Consider the following 23,264-nt stretch of genomic DNA (forward strand, 5'->3'; position numbering starts at 1 on the left):
CCATTTTTTCAAATCTAAGCTAGTGAAAATCCTGTGTTCTAGCAATATTCAAAGCAAATTAGAAGTTCAATCATCAAGTGTAAGTCCCCTTGTGATTCCAGCAAATCACATCATACCACTGGAGCTTATCCACACGTAGAGATCCTACCTACAACGAAGAACCTTGGAGTCATCCTGATTGATCCTTTTTCGCGATATCTTCAGCAATCAGAGGCTTTACTCAAGAGAGGATAAGATACCTTTAGGTATTTTATTCTGTGTTTGATAGTGTACAAAATACACGTCAACAGTTATTTCTTTCATTTTACTTATCACTCCCAATTTCCCAAATTTCTATTTTTAATGATTATTAATTTATTTATATTGTACCCTCAACAAAATTTTGGTTCAAGAAATGTGTAAATTTCCATAAAATGGAGTTTGTATCCCGTAGTCCCGAGATATAAGGATAAACACTTAACATAATGTAAAGAAGCCATAAAATGTTTAAATGTCAACTTAATAGAAACCTAAGAATATGTATATACTCCATGTTAAACAAACTTAGACTTGAAGTAAGATATGTGAGCATAATTGCCAAATTTCTTACACTCATCTTGTGCGATTGAAAGTCACAAAGAGATGCTGATAAATATCACAAACAAAAATTTAGTTGAATTCAAGCATTATTTAATGATATGTAAAAAATTATAGAAAAATAAACATTGAAATTAGACTTACCTAGACAAATTACATCTTTTCCCATTGATACAACATTTCAATTAGAAGATAGAAATTATACACATTTAGAAGTTAAACATAAGTCTATAACTGCATAGATTTTAAAGATTTGAGAAATATTCTCATTTATAAACAAATGTTTCATGATCTTACCATGTGAAGAAAGATGACAAAGTGCAAGCTCAACATGGCGTGTGACAGGAATTGCCTCATTGTTAGAGTTTGCAACAATCCAAGGCAATGCTCCATCATCAATAAGAAAGGAACGACCCTTTCGATGTCCTAAATGACCATATCAAAACATCAACTCACAAGATGAAAAGAAAAAGAAATAGCTTTAGGAATCTAGAAAAAAATGGGTCAAACATTTGTACAAGTTTATGGATTATGTGAAAATAGAGAAAAGACACTTGTTATGTAATTGGTGAATGATCATAACTGCAGAAAAGATAGATAGAATGCACTATAAATGCAATGAAAAACACCATGACACAAAATTGGGTGGATCATGTCAAATAATCAAAGATAATGATAAAATGACTTGAAAATAAAAACTGAAATCCATTATCTAGTAACCTTGTGTAGCTCCACGAGATTCGCACTTTGCAAAGTTGGCAACTCCTCTAGCTACTTGAGCTAAAACATCTGAATGTCCTGATCGAACCATCCCTATAAGAGCTTTGATCCCACCTTCATCCCTTAATCTCATTTGTAACTTTTCTGAAATAGATACAACTCGAATTTTTTGTGCTTGATTATTTAAAACAGAAAGTAAAAAACCATTGCATTGGTGTAGAAGGATATATACAAACCGAAGTTAAAATAAACATTTGAGAGCCTTCATTTGCCATTTTTATAATTGTGAGATGTGGTTCACAAGTTAGTGAAAACTACTCATCATATAAACATCTAAAGCAATTTAGTGCTACCAAATAAGATCCACGTGGACATGCCATACTGTATCTAATGATAGAAATACGAAACAAATATGCATTTTAGATTCGTCAACAATGTTTGAGAACACTTTTTTTTTTTATCTCTTCTTTCTTTTTTTCATTGAGAAAATGACAGCCAATTTGGGCTGCTTTCTAAAAAAATATGACACAAAAATTGAGGAGTGAGGATAGAGATTCCTAGAGCATATGGCTATGTTCTAGTTTTGAATTTTTTTTATTATTTCATAGTTAGCATACTTTCACTAGCATTATTGACATAATTGGTACTATTGGAGCCAAATCCTTGTTTGTGCCTCATTTTGCAAGTTGTTAAAATCTCTCTCTGATAATCATTATTGTTGTCATTGTCATTGTCATTTCTAGTCAATATCTTTGAGGGGCCAACAAAATGAGTTTCCCAATGCATCAAGCAAGGTGAAATGAGAACTTGGACAAGGAATGAAAGGTAAAATGGTCTAAGAGAAGGAAATAATACATCAAGGCTCATGGTGCATGCCTCCTCAAGGAGAAGTCCAAAATTCAATGACAAACACCAATAAGGTTGCATAGCTTGTCCAAGTGCATACAAATGCAAAGGAGGGTTAACTTTTTAGTGAATTGTAAGAAGAAAATGTGCCATATCAAGTCAAAAACTGTTCTTTTAAGAGGAAAAATGGCTTGGCAAGTCAAAAAGTGTGATTTTGGTCTAAAAAGTGACTTCAATGAAAGGTGGGAAAAGCTATTACAAGTCAACTTAAAATTAGAACAAAAAGTGAACTTTAAGTGAAAAAAAGCATAACTTGTCCAATGTCAATAAAAATTAGACCAAAAAATGACTTTGAAAAAAGAGGGCACTTTCTCATTTAAGTGAAAACATGACTTGAAATTACAATTAAAAGTCTACATGGGAAACCAAAATGACCACTTAATTCACTAAAGTAAAACTAAACATATGAATATATGTAATAACCACCCTAGATTTTTTTGAAAATTTTATCAACTAAAATGAAGATGCAAAGCATTTCCTTCCCACTTTTTGATCACCCAAATCTTAGAAAGAGAAAGGTGAGAGCATATGGCATTCAAGATCACAATTAATTGAAAATCAACTTGTAATAACCACCCTCAATTTTTTTTTTGGAAATATATTATCTTAACTAAAAATGGAAAGCATAACAACTTACTTTTCACTATTGATCACCTAGATTCTGGAAGGTAGGGTGAGAGAATATAGTGTTCGTGATTGCAATTAACTGATAGCAAAAATTTGAAAGGAAATCATCATGTGACATGCTGGTAAAAACCACTTATTTAGTGGGATGCATATACAATACTTGGAAATAAAAATTGCATCTTCCACTTGTCAAGTGGTGAGTGAGGGGGCACACCCTCACTCACCACTAGACAAATAGTGAGAACAAAAGTAAATTTCAAGTTTATGGGCATATCTACTACTAGTGAAAAAGATTATACAAATAGTAAGAACAAAGCAAGATCCTTCCACTTAACTAGTGGTGGGTGATTACAACAACCCACTTATTCAATGGGGTAAGTATCAACAATATCCAAAATCAACTCATTGGCAATACTACCTGTTACCCATTTTTGTATTTTATGCTAAAATGGGTCTGATTCCATTTTATTTTTTGTCATTTTTGGTAGCTTTCCTAACGGTCCTAAGTATGTCATGTTTGAGTCCTATAATTTAAGGATTGTTTTCGCACATGTCCTATAAACATGGAAGGAAGTTGCTACGGTTGGAAGAGGTAAAGAGCAGTTTGTTAACATGAGGAGAGAATATAGGACAATTTGATGACTTACTAGTTGGTTGAGTAGATTTGAGAGGAAGTTGAAGACTTCTTCAAAAAGTTGAGAAAATTTAGCAAGGAAGTTTGAATACTTTTTCAAGTGGTTGAGAGCATCTAGGAGGAGGTTGAAGACTTCTTCAAATAGTTAAGGAAATTTAGGGAGCAATTTTGACCACTTCCAAGGCCTTTCCCAAGCATCTAGGAGCTGATTAAAGAGCCTAATCAATAGGGTAACAGTTCGGAAGGAATTTTCTTCATAAAAACGATTTTTTGGAGCTGATTTGAAGGCTAAAAAATAGCAACAAACAACTTGGACGCCCAAGGAGGATTGACCAAGAAAAATCAATGTAACACATCTCTTTCTTGTCATTTATTTCTCAGCATATGCTCCTTTGTTGTAGCAAGTTGTTGCAGCTATAAAGCTCAACCTTAGGCTTCATTTTTAGTTAGTTCTTGCTGCTTTCTCAGCTATGTATTGTAACTATTTGGGTTCTTTCAAGTAAGATAAGCAGTGAACTCATACCAGACTTGTATTGCTACTGCAAGAAGCTTTTATCAATAAAGAACAATTTTGCCTTCTCTGATCTGTTCTTTTGTGTGCAAAATGGATGAATGATGTGTTTTTATATGATTCATATGCAATCCTCAAAACATGCCTCATTTCCTAAAGCACCTTCACGCAGAAATAATATGTTTCATACAGGTTATAGTTCGTGCTATAGATTTTAGCAGTTTTGGGTTGTGAAAGCTTCCTTTTTCCTCCTGTAAAGTGTGAAAATCTCAACCTTTCTACAAAATGTTGATGTGTAGACATGTCAAAACTTGAGTTGTGTAAGAGAAAACTTGTGTCAAAGCAACGGTAGTGCAAGTATAGAATCTGAAAACTAATTCAGTGCATCACCCACTAGAGTAGGTTTCATTCCCAACCATTTCTTCCATTTTCCCAGTCAGGAAGTAGTGTAGGTGATGGTTCCAAAAAGAACCAGCTTTCTTTGGAGATTCACTCCAAGTTTTGGGCAACCCACAGACCCAGGAGTGTTTCCATGTTTCAATAGATTGATGAACTCTAAGTTTAGCAGGGTACAAATCTTATTGACAACACTACCATCTAGTGTTACAACGTAAAATGCAAGAATATAATAGTATTAAATGGTATGACCATCTAAAGTATACATGATTAGTGTTGTGTTGTAAACACACATGCTCCATTGCAAATGGGGACCCCCACTTTTTTTCTCCTTAGGTTAGTAGTTTGCTGTCATGTCCCCGACTCGGTCGTTATATATATATATATATATCCTAAAAGAAGCAACTATTATTAATTAATATAATAATTACCAACGAAAATGCCAATCTAAGTTGGGCATTCACTTTAAAACATTTCGCAAAAAGCCCCTTTTACCCGAAAATGACAAGTAAGGCATTTTTTTTAAATTTGCAAAAGGGGCTTTTAGCCCGAAAATGGAGAATAGTGAAAAGGCGCTAAAATAAAAAACTTTTCAAAGGGTCTTTTTGGCCTGAAAATGCCAATATGCAAAGGGCGTTAAACTTAAAATAAACTTTCCAAAATCGCCCCCAACCCGAAAATCGCCAGAATGATGAAAACCGATAAACTTTAACATTTGTGAAAAGTGGTTTTACCCCGAAAATAGGGAAGGGCATCATTTTTATAAAATCGCGAAGTTTGCATTTTATCATTTTAACCCGAAAATGCAAGACATAAGAAAGGGCATTTTAACATTTACATTTGGTCTTCCCAACCCGAAAATGGGCAAGCAACTTGAAACTTTGCAAAGTCTCTTCACCCCGAAAATGGCTAAAGGGTTAAAATCGCCAAAGTCCTCAAATTTGCGAAAACCTAGAAGCCTAAATTCGCACAGGTCATCCCATATGCCGAAAATTCTAATTCTCACAAATCCTCAACTAAGCTGAAATTTTGGGAAGTAAAGGTTTAAGTCGCGATTTTTTTTAAATGGTCGTGGTTTCATAAAATAGCCCATTGAGCTGAAGTTTCCTGAAACAAAGGTAAAACCAAGAAAGAGGAAAAGAGTCTAAGTTCCAAAATCGGCTCATAAAGCCGAAGTGCGAGAACTCTCGAATTCGTGCCAAAAGATTAAAAGGGCTGAAAAACCTCTCAAATTGTCCAAACCTCCTGAATGACCCGAAATTCAAAAGGAGTAAGCTCACAAAACTGACTTATGGGCCGAAACTGAACAATAGGACAAAATCGCACTATTTCGCTAGTAAGCCGGGAAAGCTTTGATGGCATTAAAATGGAGTAGTCGACCAGAGGAGAAAGCGAAAGCATTCAAAAAATACATCTCACAAAGAGCTTCTCGAGCCAGATGTCGTTTAGAATTTATTATATGTTAAATTAATTTTAATTTTTCAAATTAATTTATTGAAGTGAAATCAATTGATTGTTCGTAGGTTGAAGGCATTGTTCCGAAGGACTAGGAGAAGGCCTGAAACGTCAAGGAGCCAGGCGTTGAAAGCTGGAGAAGAGGATGCAGGAACGTGCTATACGAGTGCGAGATTTGAATAGAGTATTGGGAAGCGTGTCATTGGACGACAAGCTAAAGTCCACCACTGGGACCAAAGACCAACGAACACTCTGAATGCTGCGAGTCTATGCATTCTCGAGAAATACACAGCTGGATTTAATTCCAAAAGTTCAGTTTCTGAAAACTGAAACTGTTTTATTGTAAAACTGTTTGTGGGCCCCACTTAGGATATTTTGAAATAGAGGGGACACAGGTCAGTTATGTCCAATTACCGGATAGACTCAAATTAATGCCAAAACAGTTGTGGGTAGTTGGTATAGTGGTTGGATAGATAAGTGAGAGTTTAATGGGCATGGGTTAGGGCTGCCAGTTTCTAGAAGGCAGATCAGGACCCTTGGATGCAGTTAATCCTGCACTTCGATTCAAAATTGTAAATTCTATAAAAGGCAGAGGCCTTTCTTTTGTAAAGGGTTAGAGAATTTTATTGATTAGAGTTTTGATAGTTAGATTTTAGAGTTAGAATAAGTTAGATTTCAAGCATAGCATAGAGATGCTGCAAAAATTGTTGTAATGGCAGCTAAAGCAAATATATGAACATTGAAATATGGTGTTTGTTGTCTTTGTTTTAGTCTGTTTGCATGATTTCTTTCAGCTGGTTAAATTTTAGAGTGCAAGGATTTCAATGGTGAAGTGTAGAGGGGTATTTGATGCATTTCTAGTTCATACCATTGGGGGTCTGTTGATTGTAGGTCACCGTGCATGGTTAGTCTGAACCCAAATTATGCTTAGTTCAACTGCAGGTGTTTGTCTTAGTCTGTGCTAGAATTGGGTGCCTAAAATGAGTGTCTCCAGTTTGAAAATCCTTTATCCCTTGGAGCTTGCACTGTTTTTGTCTAGTTGTGAGGGTATCTCTAGCGAAACAAGAACTGTTTTATCGAAATCTATCTACCCGCTGCATTAGCTATTATCATCCTTGTCCTTAGGCTTCCTAAACCCTTCCCTTTTGATTTTATTTCGTAGTGTGAGAATCACAGTAGACCACCTTGTTGCAAAACGTAAGTCCCCTTGTGCTCCCAGCAAATCACATCAACTACTAAGCTATCCTGCAGTCAAGACCTGACAACCAAAACATTGAGGTCATCCCCATCGATCAAATTAACCAGCACTAGGGATTTCCTTATCTCAAGAGACGATAGGATACTCAGCGAGTACATTCTATTCTGCGTTGGTCGGATGGAGTCATAGTTTTGCGACTTTAGACACGTCAATAAGAACCAAACCTTTTTGTGGAAGGCATTCAGTCGAATAGGTCTCATACCCTATTAGGTCTATTAGTGCAGTATAGGTTGGGATATCTGCAAGTTGGTCTGGTACTGGAAACTGAGATATTGTTGAGAAATCCCAAAAGGGTATCTGAAAATATAATTTGTTTGCCTAGGTCCTCAGGGTGTCAAAAGTTATCACCCGATTCCTTCAAATGGAGGCCTAATTGCAACCGGTTCTGTTTGTGGGCAAGTGGGTCAAAATTGATGCTCCAGTGGGTCTAAACCATGAAATCCTGTTTCATTTGTGTTAAGGTGTTGTGAGAACACCCCTCTAAGGGTTGTTGTATGGAATTGGTCAAGTGGGCTTTTCAAACCCCTAAAGCCTAGTAGTAGCCCACTCATGTATGCAAGGGTGTGTGTAGTCACACAAGACTTGAGAGTGTTAGTTGTTTATAAGTGTTGACATATTGGAGCCTTTGAGTCTCCCAAGGTATTATTTAGTGTCATTGAACCATTGCTTGACTTGGTGTTGTGTAAGGACCTTTTGGTAGTAGGGATTTTGGTTGTGTTTGTGAGCCTTGGAGGTTGGTTGGTTGAAGGTTATCCTTCCAGTCTGTTGCCTCCTCATCATATTGGTGTCAAAGCAGGATTTTGAGGATCACTTGGGTGGTGTGGTCTTAGTGTATGCCAGAGGAAGAGATTGAAATAGGGGCTGACAAAATGCCTCCAAAGAGTATGTCACAAGATGCGGTGAAGAAGTTGATTGAACAGATGCTTGAGTCCAAGCTTGAAGAATTGAAAAAGACTAAGGATAAGGAAGATGTAAGTGACATTGATGAAGAAGGAGATAAAGAAGATGGGGAATCTTCTAAGCGAGTAGAGGAGATACCTGTAGATCAGAGGGCATTTGTAGATGCCTTGAGGTCAATCAATAGGGACACCATTGATCGGTTGCCTATATATAGTGGAAGTATGGAAGCAGAAGAGGTGATAGACTAGATTGAGGAATTGACTAGTCATTTTGAGTACAAAGAAATCCCTGAAGATAAGAGAGTTAAGTTGGCAAAAGCAAGGTTGAAGGGGCCCGCTCTTACATGGTGGAACTATGTACAAGGGGAGAGAGTTAAGGAGGGAAAAAGTATGATAACCTCATGGGAAAGGATGAAAGCTAAAGTCAAAGCACAATTCATGCCCATTGACTATGAAGTGCAGATGTATAAGAAGTTGCAGAACCTCAGACAGAGAGACCTTGATGTGAATGCATATACAGAGGAGTTTCATAAACTCAATCTCAGATCAAAGAGGCAAGAAGAGGAGTGAGAGAAAGTGGCCAGGTACATCAACGGCCTAAGGATGAACATCCAAGATGAGATCAGCATTTTGGCACTGGAGATAGTGAACAAGTGTTTTCAATTGGCCCTAAGGGCAAAAGAGAAACTAAAGAGAAGAAGTGAGTAGGGTAATAGAGGTAAAGGAGGGAGAAGTTTCAGAGGCAGAGGCAGTTTTGGAGGAAGAAGTCCTAACCAAAGGTCTAGTGGTGAGTCTAGCCAAGGAGAGCAAGTTGGGGACTCAAGTAGCAGAGGAGGGTACCGTGGGAGAAGACCTAATGGAAGAGATGGGACAAATGGATTAGGGAGAGGATCCAAGTTCTCCAGTATGAGATGCTATAACTACAATCAGATGGGGGACTCGACCTAGAAGTGTCTAGAGAAGGCCTCAACTTCTCATTGTGGTGAGAGGAGAACCACTTTGACTCAAGAAGATGAAAGGAGTGTGACATCTCCTGAAGTGAATTTGACATTAGAGATGGGAGAGAACCTGATGATCAAAGGGACATTGCTAAAAGAACCAGTGAAGACTCAGCCACCCCAAAGAAAGGCTTTGTTTAGAGTCAACTGCAAGATTCAAGGTAAGGTTTGTAAAGTTGTCATAGATTCAGGGTCTACTGATAACATTGTATCTTTGGAAGCAGTAAACAAGTTGAACTTGGAAAGGATACCCCATAGTTGTCCATATAGGGTCAGTTGGTTGAACAAAGGGCAACAGATACTCATCAATGAACAAGCATGGGTAGAGTTCAATATTGGGGGGTATAAGGACAAAATCTTGTGTGACATCCTTCCAATGGATGCTTGCCATTTTTTTCTTGGCAGACCATGGCAGTTTGATAGAAAGGCTCATCATGGTGGAGAAAAGAATGCTTACTCTTTCCAAAAGGATGGTGTGACTTTTAGGATACACTCAGTGGTAGAAGGGGATCCACAACATGTAGGATCTAGTGTGATGATGGTGGGAGAAAAAGAGTTCCTAAATACACTAAAGGAGGAAAGTGGACTAGGTTTTGCTTTGATTGTGAAGCCCAAGGAAGAAAGGAAGAAGGGTGTGAGTGAGGTAGGACCTAAGGAGGTCAGGAAGCTGCTAGAGAGGTACAAAGGAGTGGTTGCAGAAGACATACCAGACTCCCTGCCACCTATCAGAGATATTAGTCATTAGATTGACCTCATACTAGGAGCAGTACTTCCTAACAAGGCCACATATAAAATGACCCCACAACAAGAATGAAGAGATAGCTAGACAAATTCAGGAGCTCGTAGATAAAGGGTTGGTGAGAAAGAGCCTTAGCCCATGTGCAATACCTACTGTCTTATCCCCAAAGAAGGATGGGAAATGGAGGCTTTACACTGATTCTAGGGCTATCAATAGGATAACCGTCCGGTATAGGTTTCCTATTCCTAGGATAGAGGATCTAATGGATTATTTGGGGGGAGCTACCTATTTCTCCAAGATTGACCTCAAGAGTGGGTACCATCAAATAAGGATAAGAGAGGGGGATGAGTGGAAGACTGCAATTAAAACCAATGAAGGGTTGTATGAGTGGCTTGTTATGCCTTTTGGTCTTTCAAATGCCCCTAGCACCTTTATGAGACTAATGAATGAAGTGTTGCAGGAGTTTATAGGGAAATTTGTGGTAGTCTACCTTGATGACATATTGGTGTTCAGTAAGAGCAAGGAAGAGCACTTGAAACTCTTGGAGATAGTCTTGAAGCGGCTGTAGGAGAAGAAGATGATAAATTTAGAAAAGTGTGACTTCATGAATGTAATGTCCCCTTTTCTAGGTGACATGAGATGAGTAGGGGTTGACCTACCATTCGAGTTCCCGTAGGTCAATGACATGGTTAGGGGACTCATTCTGAGGGTCATGGAGCTTTGCAGGGGCTCTGTGAGCCATTTTGGACCTTCAGACGACAGTTCCTATTTTTTAGGGAGAACTGGTAGTTGACTAAATGACCACCTGGGGGACTAGGGAGTAGAGTAGGATCCTTCTGAGCAGTTACAGGTGTTTGGAGAGAGGTTCCTACTTTTTAGGGCAATTCCCTACTTTTGAGGAGGTTGTGGCAATTTCCATATTTGAGGTTCCACGGGACCAGACCATGGTTTCAGTTTCAAGAAGACTGGGTGCGTTTCCTAGTTTCTAGGAGTATCCCTAGATTTTAGGGATGGGACTACCAGTTGGCCCATCTTGTCCGGCATTAGTCACAGATAGGTGACGAAGTCAAATTCATGTTTGGTTGGTTATTTTGGGTTATTATTGGATCTATGGAAATATTTTAATATATTTAAATATATCCTAAGTTAGCGATTAAATAAATTAAAATAAGGCTATGTATATAGCCATTTCGGAGTAATAAGGGGTTTTTGGCTTCATTTGGTTTGATATGCCTATGTGTTATAGCTCGTTGGAAAGGTCTTGAACTTTGCTACATGATTCTCACCTCCTAGAGTCTTTTTGGATGCTTGAAGCTATTTATTCGCAATAAAGTGATATTTTTCTATAGTTTGACGCCATAATTGGGAAAGGGTCACTTTAATTATAAAGCACAAGCTTTATTATTCTTTAGGGTTCGACTTGCAAAGGGAAAGGAGTTATAAGGAGATGAAAACCTAATTGATAGCATCTTTGATCATTTTGAAACTTGCGAATTTGGGAATTGCTCTGGAAGAGTGATTTTGGTCTGGGACATAAACCCTAGGTCTGAACTTGCTGGGACGTAGCCCTCAGCAGGAGTTGACAGTGGATTTATCCAGGATTGCACAGAGATTGTCAGAGGTAGAAGACACATCTTCTTGGCCTCAAGATTCAGCGTGCATATTGGGGGTTTCAACAAGGTGGCTGATCTATTTCAGCTAGCACATGATTTGCAGTAGCTTCCACGCCTCCTTTGCAACCACACCTTGTTTGTATGTTGGCTTGAAGGGTTTTATTCAACTTATTTGGTCTTCCTTGTTCGTTGCCAGTAATATTCCTCCATCTGACATCAATACAGATTGAGAACAGCTCCAAATAAATGTATGGATTCTTGCTGAATACAAAACTAGGTTATTTGCCTGGTATGATTTGCAGTATTTTCAAATTGCTTAAGTATTCTTACATATGAACATTGTTTACTGTTTTATTTCACAGTTGTTGCTATTTATCAATTACTTTACTTATAACATCAAAACTCAAAAAGAAACAATTCATTTCTGCAACTCCTATCTATTCTATAAGATCACCGAAAAATTACAAAAATATAGTATGTTTAATTAAGAATTTACAGCAGCAACAGCAAAAGGATCCATTTGGGATCTTTTAGTGGTATCAGAGCATAATCCTGCCAGCCTGTGGGGTGGTAATTGCATTCACTTGGTGTGATTGGATTTGGTTTTCAGTTGGACATAAGAAGAATCATCATGACAGGGTTATGTAAAAATAAACAAGCAAGAAAGGAATTTGATCAAACACCTTCAAAGAGTTCAAGACACACTAGAGGTACAACTACATCTAAAAGTACAAGGAGGCCCCCTGTTAAAACATTCAATGATACAATCATAAGCAACTATCATGGGTATTGCTCCCTTCCAAAAAAGCTACAAGGTATGCTTACCTTCACCCAATTTATGGGTATTCCGGATGAAGCTGAAGATGCTATGAATTCATATCAACTGCAAATAAAAAGAGAAGAACCGATTGACTCATCCATAAATGAGGTTTGTAAAAATCTCTATGAGGAATTTGATGAACATGCTACAAGTGATGAAGTGGTACCTATGAATGTTGAAAACATGTCACAAAGGTATGGCAACCATTCTGATTTTTATAACAGCAGTCCTTCATATGAACACAATGATGATTCAAAGGTCATGGCACATGAGGAGGAAGTTGTAGGAGGGATTCCTACAGTTGGCACGCAATATATGAGTGTTAAACAAGAGGGATGCAAGGGCAAAACAAGCCATAGCAACCCTGACTTTTATGACAGCAGTCTTGTTACTGAGCATAATCAAGATTTCAATGCTTTGGTGCATGAGGATGATGGTTGTGAGGGGTCATCCCATGCAAACACTCATTGTTTGGGTGTTACTAATGCTTTTGATATTGAAGATACATGTCATAATGAGTCTGATTTTTCAAATCAGACCTTAGAAGATGGGAACAAAACAGAAAATGTGCCTAATGGTGATGGTTCCGAAGAGAGTTTGACGGATGTGTGTGTCTATCTTGATAGGGGAGGTGTATGTTGAACTTGGCAAATCAGCAGCCTCTAGCATGTCATTCGAGCCACCCCACGAGGTTCATAACAAAAGTGATATAACTTCTCTTCCTCAAGATATGGCAGCCTTTGGTCAAGAAGAGAATAATGATTTGCATTCTAGACTTGAAGGTACACATGGTGCAATCATGGGTTATGATAATGTGAATAATACAATCCATCATAAATCAGATTTTGTGCATTTTGGGACAGTTGATATAGAGCAATCTCAGAGGATGAATGAAGGATGGTTGGCAAGAGCCAAGCACGCCAAGTTGATAGCTCATCAGGCCAAGCTTCAACTTCAGCACATTCATGACATTCATCACCATATTGGTAAGGAGGAACACGAGCTATCTAATTCTGATTTTTCAGCTGATATTGGTTATTTTTTTCATGGTGTCGATGGAATTGATAATGAGGCTCATAGTGGACCAGCCACTAATGAGTTATCCTTTATTGGCATAGAAGGTGTTCCCAATGCACCTTTCATTTTGTCACCTCTTTCATATGATAGGGCAGCGTTGTACTTATTGATTGGTGACTCAGTTTTCTTAGATTTGGCAGTCGGCTATGAATATCACCATGTAAGGGACTTCATTTGTTACATGGTTCAACAAAACATTTACTTAGCAACCTTTAATGAAGGCACATTAATTTGTGGAAATATAGGTAAAGTTACAACAATTGTTTGGAGGTCTTGGAAAAGTATTTAACACACTTTACTTGTTGGAAATTGGCTCATTGATGGATTCATATCAGCATTGATGATTGGTAGTACTTGTGGCTTCAATTGGAGTGAAGTTCTTAGCTAGTTAGATGATGTTCAGGGTCACAGCAGCAGTATAATGAGTATTGACATGATGGATGGATATGACAGTGCAAAGATTTGCGATCCTGGTATTGACATGTGTGGTGTATTTCTTCAGTGGATCCATGATGAGTTGTTTCACTTTGGGTATAAAAATGTTTATATCAGAGTAGCGCAGTGGTTGGGTGAAGCAACGTTTATCAGATTGATATGGGATCCAGTGAATTGGTTTTCAGCATGTAGGTTCAGATTGCTTGAGGGCAAGCAATATTCGGGAAGGGAAGATTGTAATGTCCCCTTTTCTAGGTGACATGAGATGAGCAAGGGTTGACCTACCATTCGAGTTCCTGTAGGTCAATGACATGGTTAGGGGACTCATTCTGAGGGTCATGGAGCTTTGCAGGGGCTCTGTGAGCCATTTTAATTTGGACCTTCAGACGACAGTTCCTATTTTTTAGGGAGAACTGGCAGTTGACTGAATGACCACCTGGGGGACCAAGGAGTAGAGCAGGATCCTTTTGAGTTGTTACAAGTGTTTGGAGAGAGGTTCCTACTTTTTAGGGCGATTCCCTACTTTTTAGGAGGTTGTGGCAGTTTCCATATTTGAGGTTCCACGAGACCATACCATGGTTTCAGTTTCAGAAAGATTGGGTGTGTTTCCTAGTTTCTAGGAGTATCCCTAGATTTTAGGGATGGGACTGCTAGTTGGCCCATCTTGTCTGGCATCAGTCACAGACAGGTGACGAAGTCAAATTCATGTTTGGTTGGTTATTTTGGGTTATTATTGGATCTATGGAAATATTTTAATATATTTAAATATTTCCTAAGTTAGCGATTAAATAAATTAAAATAAGGCTATGTATATAGCCATTTTGGAGTAATAAGGGGTTTTTGGCTTCATCTGGTTTGATATGCCTATGTGTTATAGCTCGTTGGAAAGGTCTTGAACTTTGCTACATGATTCTCACCTCCTAGAGTCTTTTTGGATGCTTGAAGCTATTTATTCGCAATAAAGTGATATTTTTCTATAGTTTGATGCCATAATTGGGAAAGTGTCACTTTAATTATAAAGCGCAAGCTTTATTATTCTTTAGGGTTCGACTTGAAAAGGGAAAGGAGTTATAAGGAGATGAAAACCTAATTGATAGCATCTTTGATCATTTTGAAACTTGCGAATTTGGGAATTGCTCTGGAAGAGTGATTTTGGTCTAGGACGTAAACCCCAAGTCTGAACTTGCTGGGATGTAGCCCTCAGCAGGAGTTGACAGTGGATTTATCCAGGATTGCACAGAGATTGTAGAAGACACATCTTCTTGGACTGAAGATTCAGCATGCATATTGGGGGTTTCAACAGGGCGGCTGGTCTATTTCAGCTGGCACGTGATTTGCAGCAGCTTCCACGCCTCCTTTGCAACCACACCTTGTTTGTATGTTGGCTTGAAGGGTTGTATTCAGCTTATTTGGTCTTCCTTGTTCGTTGCCAATAATATTCCTCCATCTGGCATCAATCCAGATTGAGAACAGCTCCAAATAAATGTATGGATTCTTGCTGAATACAAAACTAGGTTATTTGCTTGGTATGATTTGCAGTATTTTCAGATTGCTTAAGTGTTCTTACATATGAACATTGTTTACTATTTTATTTCATAGTTGTTGCTATTTATCAATTACTTTACTTCTAACATCAAAACCCAAAAAAAAAAAATTCCTTTCTGCAACTTCTGTCTATTCTATAAGATCACGGGAAAATTACAAAAATATAGTATGTTTAATTAAGAATTTACAGCAGCAACAACAAAAGGATCCATTTGGGATCTTTCAATGAAGCAGGAGTTGGTGTACTTAGGTTTTGTCATCTCTAAGGGTGACTTGAAGATGGATTTTTCCAAGGTAGAGGCAATTTTGAACTGGCCTACACCTAAGACAGCAGGAGAGGTAAGAAGTTTTCATGGTTTGGCAACGTTTTATAGGAAATTCATTAGGAATTATAGTGATATTTGTGCACCTATGTTAGAAACCATCAAGGGTGGTGGTAAGGTGAAGTTTGTGTGGACCAAAGAAGCAAATGAGAGTTTTGAGTGTTTAAAACAGAGAGTTGCCAAGTACCTAGTCCTATTATTACCTGATTTCAGTAAGGTCTTCACCATTGAATGTGATGCAAGTGGGTTGGCTATAGGAGCGGTATTGAGCCAAGAGGGGAGATCGGTGGCCTTTTTTAGTGAAAAACTAAATGAAGCAAAGAGGAAGTATTCCTCATATGATTTAGAGTTGTATGCCATGGTACAAGCTCTAAAAAAGTGGAGGCATTACTTGCTTCCTAAGGAGTTTATTGTGTATACTGACAATCATGCTCTTAGTTTTTTGAATGGACAGGAGAAGCTCAGTCATAGGCATATGAAATGGGTTGAAAGTCTTCAAGCATACACCTTCATCATCAAGCATAAGAAAGGGGTAGCCAATAAGGTTCCAGATGCTCTAAGTACGAGGGTGTTGATAGTGCAAGAAATGTAGTTGTAGAGCATGGGTGTTGAAGCACTCAAAGTATTGTATGAGGAGGACCAAGATTTCAAAGAGGTATATAAGGTATGCAATGAGTTTGCAAATGCTTTTCATGGAGAATTTTTTGACTACACCTTGCAGGATGGTCTTTTGTTCAAGGGGTGTCAATTATGTATCCCGAGGTGTTCATTGAGGGATAATGTAGTAAAGGAGAAACATGGTGGTGGTTTAGGTCACTTTGGGCTAAGTAAGACCTTGGACCTAGTTAGGAGATTTTACTTTTGGCCAAGGATGCAAACTGATATCAAAAAGTTTGTGGAGAGTTGTACTATGTGTCAGAGAGCAAAGGGGGTCTCAACCAATGTAGGGTTGTACCAACCTTTGCCTATACCAAGTAGACCATGGGAAAGTTTGAGTATGGACTTTGTGATGGGATTAACCAAGACAAAGACAGGTCATGACAGTGTGTTTGTTGTGGTAGACAGGTTCAACAAGATGGCTTACTTTATTCCTTGTAAAACCACAAATTATGCTAGCTATATTGCAGGATTGTTTTTCAGAGAGATTGTTAGAATTCATGGGTTGCCTTTGAGTATTGCATCTGACAGGGACATCAAGTTTGTGGGGCATTTTTGGAGAACCTTGTGGAAGAGATTAGGTACAAATTTGTCTTTTAGCTCAACCTATCACCCTCAGACTGATGGCCAAACTGAGGTTGTGAATAGGTCATTGGGACATCTTCTTAGATGCTTGACAAAGGAGCATGGAAGTAGTTGGGATGTGGTGATACCTCAGGCAGAGTATGCCTATAATGATTCAACAAACAGAAGTACAAGTCTGAGTCCTTTTGAAATTGTGTATGGTAGTCATCCAAGAGGAGTTTTTGAATTGAGAGATGTTCAGGGGTTGGACAAGCAGAGTGGACATGTTGATGAATTTGCAAAGGCTATGAAAGAAGTGCACCAACAAGTCAAAGATACCCTACACGGGAACAGTCAAAAGATTAAGGCAAGAGTGGATCAGAGAAGGAGAGATGTGCAATACCAAGTGGGTGACATGGTCATGGTTCATCTTAGCAAGGACATGTTGCCCAAGGGAAGCCATAGCAAGTTGATGATGAGAAGGATTGGACCTTGTAAAATTTTGGAGAAATATGGTCCTAATGCTTACAAAATTGAACTCCTTGATGATATTGCTATTTCACCTATATTTAGTGTTTTTGATCTAACATTGTATAGGAGTCCTACTATAGGAGAAAGTGCAGGTGCATCTGTTCAGGAAGGTGAAGAATGGATAAAGCACTTACCACCTAAGGAGCTGCGTAAGATGGAGTGCATTTTGGATAGTAGGGAAGCCAAGAAGACAACGCACAAGACTTACTTTGAGCACTTGGTTAAATGACAGGGCCTTCCTAACTCAGAAGCTACATGGATGCTGGAGGAAGATATCAAAAAGCAGGGTGGTGATTTGCAGAAGTTGGTCTCTAAGAGGACTTGAGACAAATTTCACCCGAGGAGTATGGTGCAGGCAAAGAAACGGGACTCGGACTCGGCAAGGCCGACTCGGACTTGGACTCGGGACTCGGCGTCAGACTCGGCTCCAAACTCGGCTGGACTCAGGAAAGTGAAAAACTCAAGAAATTCAGAGATTTTTAAAGATTTAAAACTTGTTTCAGACACCCTTTATTGAATACACCTTAAAGACACAAAAACATCATTAAAATCGGCTCATTTGATTACATACACAAGTATACATCAATCACATAAGCATAAACGCAAATTGTAGCTGAAGAAAATAACAAACATAGATATATAAATATTGTCAAATGTATACAATATTGCAAAACTCATGGAATAAAAAATCCATGTCATCATCAAATGTTTCATACAAATACCAAAGGTAAATAGTAAATACTAAATACAACTACGAGTGTACAAGCCTATGGCTTAGAGGGTCGTGCACCCTCTTGCCCTGGCCCCCTGCGAAGGCGTTTAAAGTAGGTCCTGGATGATTCAGCAGCCATAGTCGCTCCCCGTGACACCATGCCATGCTCACCAACATCAGGAACGGCTGTGTCATGCTCACCAACATCAGGAATAGCTGTGTCACTCTGAGTCTCAGTATTTCCTGTCTCTGCTCGTGCTCTCTGCTCCTCCTCTGCCATGGCTATAGCCTCAGCCTCTATATCTACCTAGTCGATCCAATCAATGTCATCATCACTAAATACAGTTGTAGGAATCCCAGGAGTTGTCTGACTCTCATTGGCCCACTCTGCTTCAAGATCAACCTCATCTAGAACGATAGGAGACATGTCAACTGTTGCATTCTTTCTCATTCTCAGGCGGAGGTTGTAGTGAACAAAGACGAGATCATTCATCTTCTCCACAGATAATCTATTGCGCCTCTTGGAGTGTATGTGCTCAAACATACTCCAATTGCACTCACAACCTGATGCGCTGCATGGTTGGCTCAAGATGCGAATGGCCAACTTCTGAACATTTGGTGTCTCTAGGCCAAAAAAGTTCCACCAATGATCTGAGTTTGAAATGAGAAAAATAAATAAAATCAGTCTCACTCATGAACTCATTTAACAAGTTACAATATAGTATTGAATAAAACTAAAATTAAGCCTAACAATTTATTTTTACCTGGCATCATAGTTGTCCTACCGTCTTTGGTGACAGGACAAGAGAAGGTCTCCCCTTGTGCATCTAAGAACATCTGTAGCTCTCGAAAAAGGTCTATCTGAGAAGTACCAACAAGTACCATCTTCTCCATGATTGCATATAGCCCATTAAGGACCTCCACATCAGCCTTGAAAGAAGAGATAAAACGGAATGCCAGATTCAGATAATAGGCTGCCGCATGGATGGGCCTATGAAGCTGATGATGCCATCTCCTATCAATGATCTCCCAAATGGAACCATACTTGCTCTCATTTGCTCCATAGACGAATCTGATGCCTCCTTCACCCTATCCATGCCCTCATATATATAGCCCATTGCGGGCTTATCTCCATCCGCAACTCGCAACAAAACCACCAAGGGCTTAACAAACTGCAAAATTGAAAATATTGTGTAATTTAGAAAAATGAACAAATAAGAGAATACATATAATAAGTTATAAAACATGAAGTTAAATTGTAGAATTTATAAAAAAATTACCTTCACTATCTCATCACAAGGGACCCAAAAGCCTTTCCTATCAAAAATGCAGTCTGCCATCTCTATCCCTGCGGGGGTGGTAGCATAGGATGAGGAAGACCACTCCTCACCAACAATCATACGTCTCAAGGCAGACTTAGACCTAAGCATGGACTGCAATGTGAGGAAGTTTGTGGCAAATCTTGTGATTCCTAGACAATGCAACTCCTTCTGCTCTGTGTATTGTCTCATAAGAGCCAACACCCATGAATGATTATATACAAATTTGCAAACATTTCTTGCCCTTTCTACACATCTCTTGACCCGTGGGATTTTTCCAATATCCTCCAACATGAGGTCAATGCAATGAGCAACACATGGAGTCGAAACTATAGATGGGTGCCTCTCCATCAATAGTCTACCTGCAGCAACATGTTTTGTTGCATTGTAAATTGTAATTAATGGAGGTACAAACTACAAGATAGTAATTAATTTGCAAACAAAATTAGTTTGTAATCAAAAGTTTACCCGCAGCAACATAATTTGCTGCATTGTCGGTCACCACTTGTACCACGTTCTCCTCACCCACATCTTCAATCACCTCCTCTATCTGCTCACATAGGTAGGTGGCATTCTTGCAATGGGCGGAGGCATCAATAGACTTGATGAAAATGGTGCCCCCTAAAATAAAAAAATAAAGCTAGGTCAATGATCATTCAATAAACCATTAGATAAAAAATAAAAAATTAAAGACTATATGAAACTAAAATTAATCAATCACCTACGGAAGAAACAAGAAAATTAAGGAGAGTTCCATTTCTCCTATCCATCCAACCATCAGTCATGATGGTGCAACCTTTAGTGCTCCATATGTGGCGTTGTTCATCTAAATCCTTTTTCACATCATCCACCATTTGAGACAAAATGGGTCCCCTCAAATCACTCTCACTAGGGGCTTTGAACCCCGCCCCGCATATGGTAATGGCATCAACCATTTGTTGCCAATAAGGAGACCTGTCGCAAAGAAACTCAATGAGATAAGTTAAGTATAAAAATTCAATGAGATAAGTTAAGTATAAAAATTAAAACAATCAAAGTTATCAAACATAAAAGTTAGTAAAACATTCACCTGGCTACAAAGAATGGAATATAGCTGTAGCTCCAAAACCTGCCAACTGCCATTTTAGCAGCATCATGGACCTCCTTGTTCCAACCCATGCCCTCAAGTGACGGTTGGGACCCAGGAGTAGTGCGAGGCACAAAGAAGGAATCCAACCTAGATTTACGAATCCTAGGTCCAATGGTAACATTCCCACTACAACTACTAGTGGTAGGAGCATGAGAAGTGGCGGTGGCACTGCCACTTATAGAAGCAGAAGCAGAAACGGAAGCACCAGCAGTAGCAAACTGAGTGGGATGCTATGGAGGTAAGGAAGAAGGGCCTCCAACACAACCTAACTGTGTCCCTCTTCCTAAAACTGTCTCTCCCAATGGCTGCTCGATCCTCCTTTTGTTTCTTTTTTCTTTCAATCTCCTCAACCATTACATAACAATCACGTACGGCCTCAGGGACTGCTTTTAGGCATGGTTCGGCATCATATCCATGCACACCAACAATATGGTATTTCAGCCTATATGTACCTCCATGGAATATTGTTTTGCAAAACATACATTTTGTTTGCCCCTTTCCTTGCCCTAGAAAATCCTCATGATATTTCCAAGCAAGGTCCTTTCTCATGGGGGGTCTAGAAGCTGAAGTAGACATTTTAGGATAGTTTTGTGAAACTTGAAGTTGAGGCAAATAATAAAGTGAAGTTTGCTGCAATAAAACATTACAAATACAAAATAAAATTAATACATACATTCAAAAAAACTAAAGTAGGGTTTGTAAATTTTATTTTTTTTAAATTGTAGGGTTTGTCAAACCCTACTTTTAAAAAAAAAAATTTACAAACCCTACATACAACCCTACATAGTACAACTAGATACTACATGCTACATACAAATTACAAACATAAAAAAGATCTTGCATATAAGAAAATTTAAAACTTTCAAAATAAATGAATAGAAAATGGAATTTTTGCATACAAGAAACAAAATAATGTTCAAAAAAACAATCTTACCTCTTACAACAAGCTTGAAATGAGCTACAAACTCTTTCTATCCAACTCTTGATGCACCAAATCAAAACACAATGCAGCTCCAATGTGACAAATTGAAGAAAACTTGAGCTTCCTCTTTGCTGGTTTTTCTTCTATGCACCCTTGTTTTTCTTCCCAACTCACTTTACTCTTCCTTTTTTTGCAAGTGAATGAAATGAAAGTCACTTTTGGGGCTAGAAGACAATTAACATTAAAAAACGGATTTAAAAAAACTTTACAAACTAATTTTTTTTTGTGTTTTAACTTATGCCAACGCCGGTCGAGTCCAGGGCTCAGGACTCGCCGAGTTTGGCGAGTTTGGGTCAAACTCGCCAACTCGACAAGTCTGGCGATTTTACTTGCCAGACTCGGACGAGTCCGAGTCCAAGCCCCTTGGACTCGGTAGGCCTGACTCAGACTCGGACTCGCCGAGTTTGGGCGAGTCCCGTTTCTCTGGGTGCAGGAGCACCTACCTATGAAGGAATGAGTCAAAGACAAGATGATTTTCTATTAGTCTAAGATGAATGTAATAAGACCCTATGAGTCCTTTTTGTAATTCAATGTCCTAGGAGTGTGACAAGTTTGTCCATGTTTGGGTCAAATTGTCATCTAGGGTCTTGTAGAGCAAATTGAGTCAATAAGGGTCACAATGGTCTAAATTGAGGGATCAAGTGACCACAAGTCTATTTGAGTCATTTTTAATGTTTTAGAATCAAATATAATCATTTTGGGGGACTATGATAGTCTGGAGTCTAATTTGGTTGAATAATGCAAAAATTGTCATATTGTCAATTTGTTGTTATGACAATTTTGCACTTTTTGTAAGTCGTAATTCTCCAATAGTCAGTTCAATTTGAAAAATGGTTGGAGGAGGTTGTGTTCATTTGGGGTGAAACCTTTAAGGACCCCAAACACCGAAAGATGTAAGTTGGTTGATGTGGGGTGATTTTAGCATCAAGAACTGTTGGAAACTTAGGAAACCGTCTAATTTATGTTGATTGCATACTGAAGGTGGATTGGCAAGAATGCTCATGGCATAGATCCTGAAACTAGATTGTTTTACCTTTGTTTTGCACTTGGTGTGAAGTCTTGAAGTGATCGCTACCCCATTCTACAAGCAAATCTCTACCGGGTAGCCTAAAACCCTCAAACCCCTAGGGTTTGACTGCAATAATGGGTTTTGGCCAATCAATCCTTAACTGAACACTTTGCCATTATAGGAGATGATAGGCCACTGTACCATATGTTAGTTCCAAAATCCATTAAGCGGACACAACAGGATGAAGAGGATGGAGAACTAACCCTAGGTTTCGCATCTCTATGTGACAAACCGGTTTGATGAGCGCAGTGCGTGAGAGTTGAGTGGTAGAACACTGGAAAGGGGTTTGAATGTGGTACAAGAGCACTTTGGAGGTTTACATAACATTTCATGGTTAGTGATGGTCACCCATTAGGAGAACCAAACTAGTTTGTGGAAGGCGTTCAGTCAAATAGGTCTAATAGCCCTATTAGGCTTGTTAGTGCAGTATAGGTTGGGATATCTGCAAGTTGGTCTGATACCGGAAACTGAGATATTGTTGAGAACTCCCAAAAGGGTATCTGAAAATATAATTTGTTTGCCTAGGTCCTCAAGGTGTCAAAAGTTATCACCCGATTCCTTCAAATGGAGGCATAATTGCAATCGGTTCTGTTTGTGGGCAAGTGGGTCAAAATTGATGCTCCGATGGGTCTAAACCATGAAATCCTATTTCATTTGTGTTAAGGTGTTGTGAGAAAACCCCTCCAAGGGTTGTTGTATGGAATTGGTCAAGTGGGCTTTTCAAACCCCTAAAGACTAGTAGTAGCCCACTCATGTATGCAAGGGTGTG

General features: G+C 38.7%; 2 protein-coding genes across 7 annotated transcripts in view; both read right to left on the reverse strand.

The window, feature by feature from the left end:
• The window catches only part of LOC131028551 (kinesin-like protein KIN-UB), a 190,666-nt gene that overhangs the window by 33,724 nt on the left and 133,678 nt on the right, over positions 1–23,264 (reverse strand). For all 6 annotated transcript variants that reach the window (XM_057958844.2, XM_059209950.1, XM_059209948.1 and 3 more), the window contains 2 exons: positions 1,297–1,440; positions 874–1,002 (listed from right to left, as the gene is read on the reverse strand). In XM_057958844.2, the coding sequence (XP_057814827.2) occupies positions 874–1,002; positions 1,297–1,440 (273 nt within the window). The remainder of the gene's footprint in view (positions 1–873; positions 1,003–1,296; positions 1,441–23,264) is intronic.
• LOC131028553 (uncharacterized) lies at positions 18,051–19,203 on the reverse strand. The gene is made up of 2 exons (XM_057958848.2): positions 18,761–19,203; positions 18,051–18,647 (listed from the first exon to the last, which is right to left on the reverse strand). The coding sequence occupies exons 1-2, from the start codon at positions 18,888–18,890 to the stop codon at positions 18,304–18,306; spliced, it is 474 nt and encodes a 157-aa protein (XP_057814831.2). The 5' UTR covers positions 18,891–19,203; the 3' UTR covers positions 18,051–18,303.

The sequence above is a fragment of the Cryptomeria japonica genome, chromosome 8, assembly GCF_030272615.1.
Source record: "Cryptomeria japonica chromosome 8, Sugi_1.0, whole genome shotgun sequence".
NCBI lineage: Eukaryota > Viridiplantae > Streptophyta > Pinopsida > Cupressales > Cupressaceae > Cryptomeria > Cryptomeria japonica.

Excerpts from the sequence above, each read along its gene's own strand:
- LOC131028553 (XM_057958848.2), bottom strand. The coding sequence starts at position 18,890 with ATGGAGAAGATGGTACTTGTTGGTACTTCTCAGATAGACCTTTTTCGA. Across the intron at positions 18,648-18,760 it reads TAGGACAACTATGATGCCAG|ATCATTGGTGGAACTTTTTT; the intron begins GTAAAAATAAAT and ends TTTCAAACTCAG.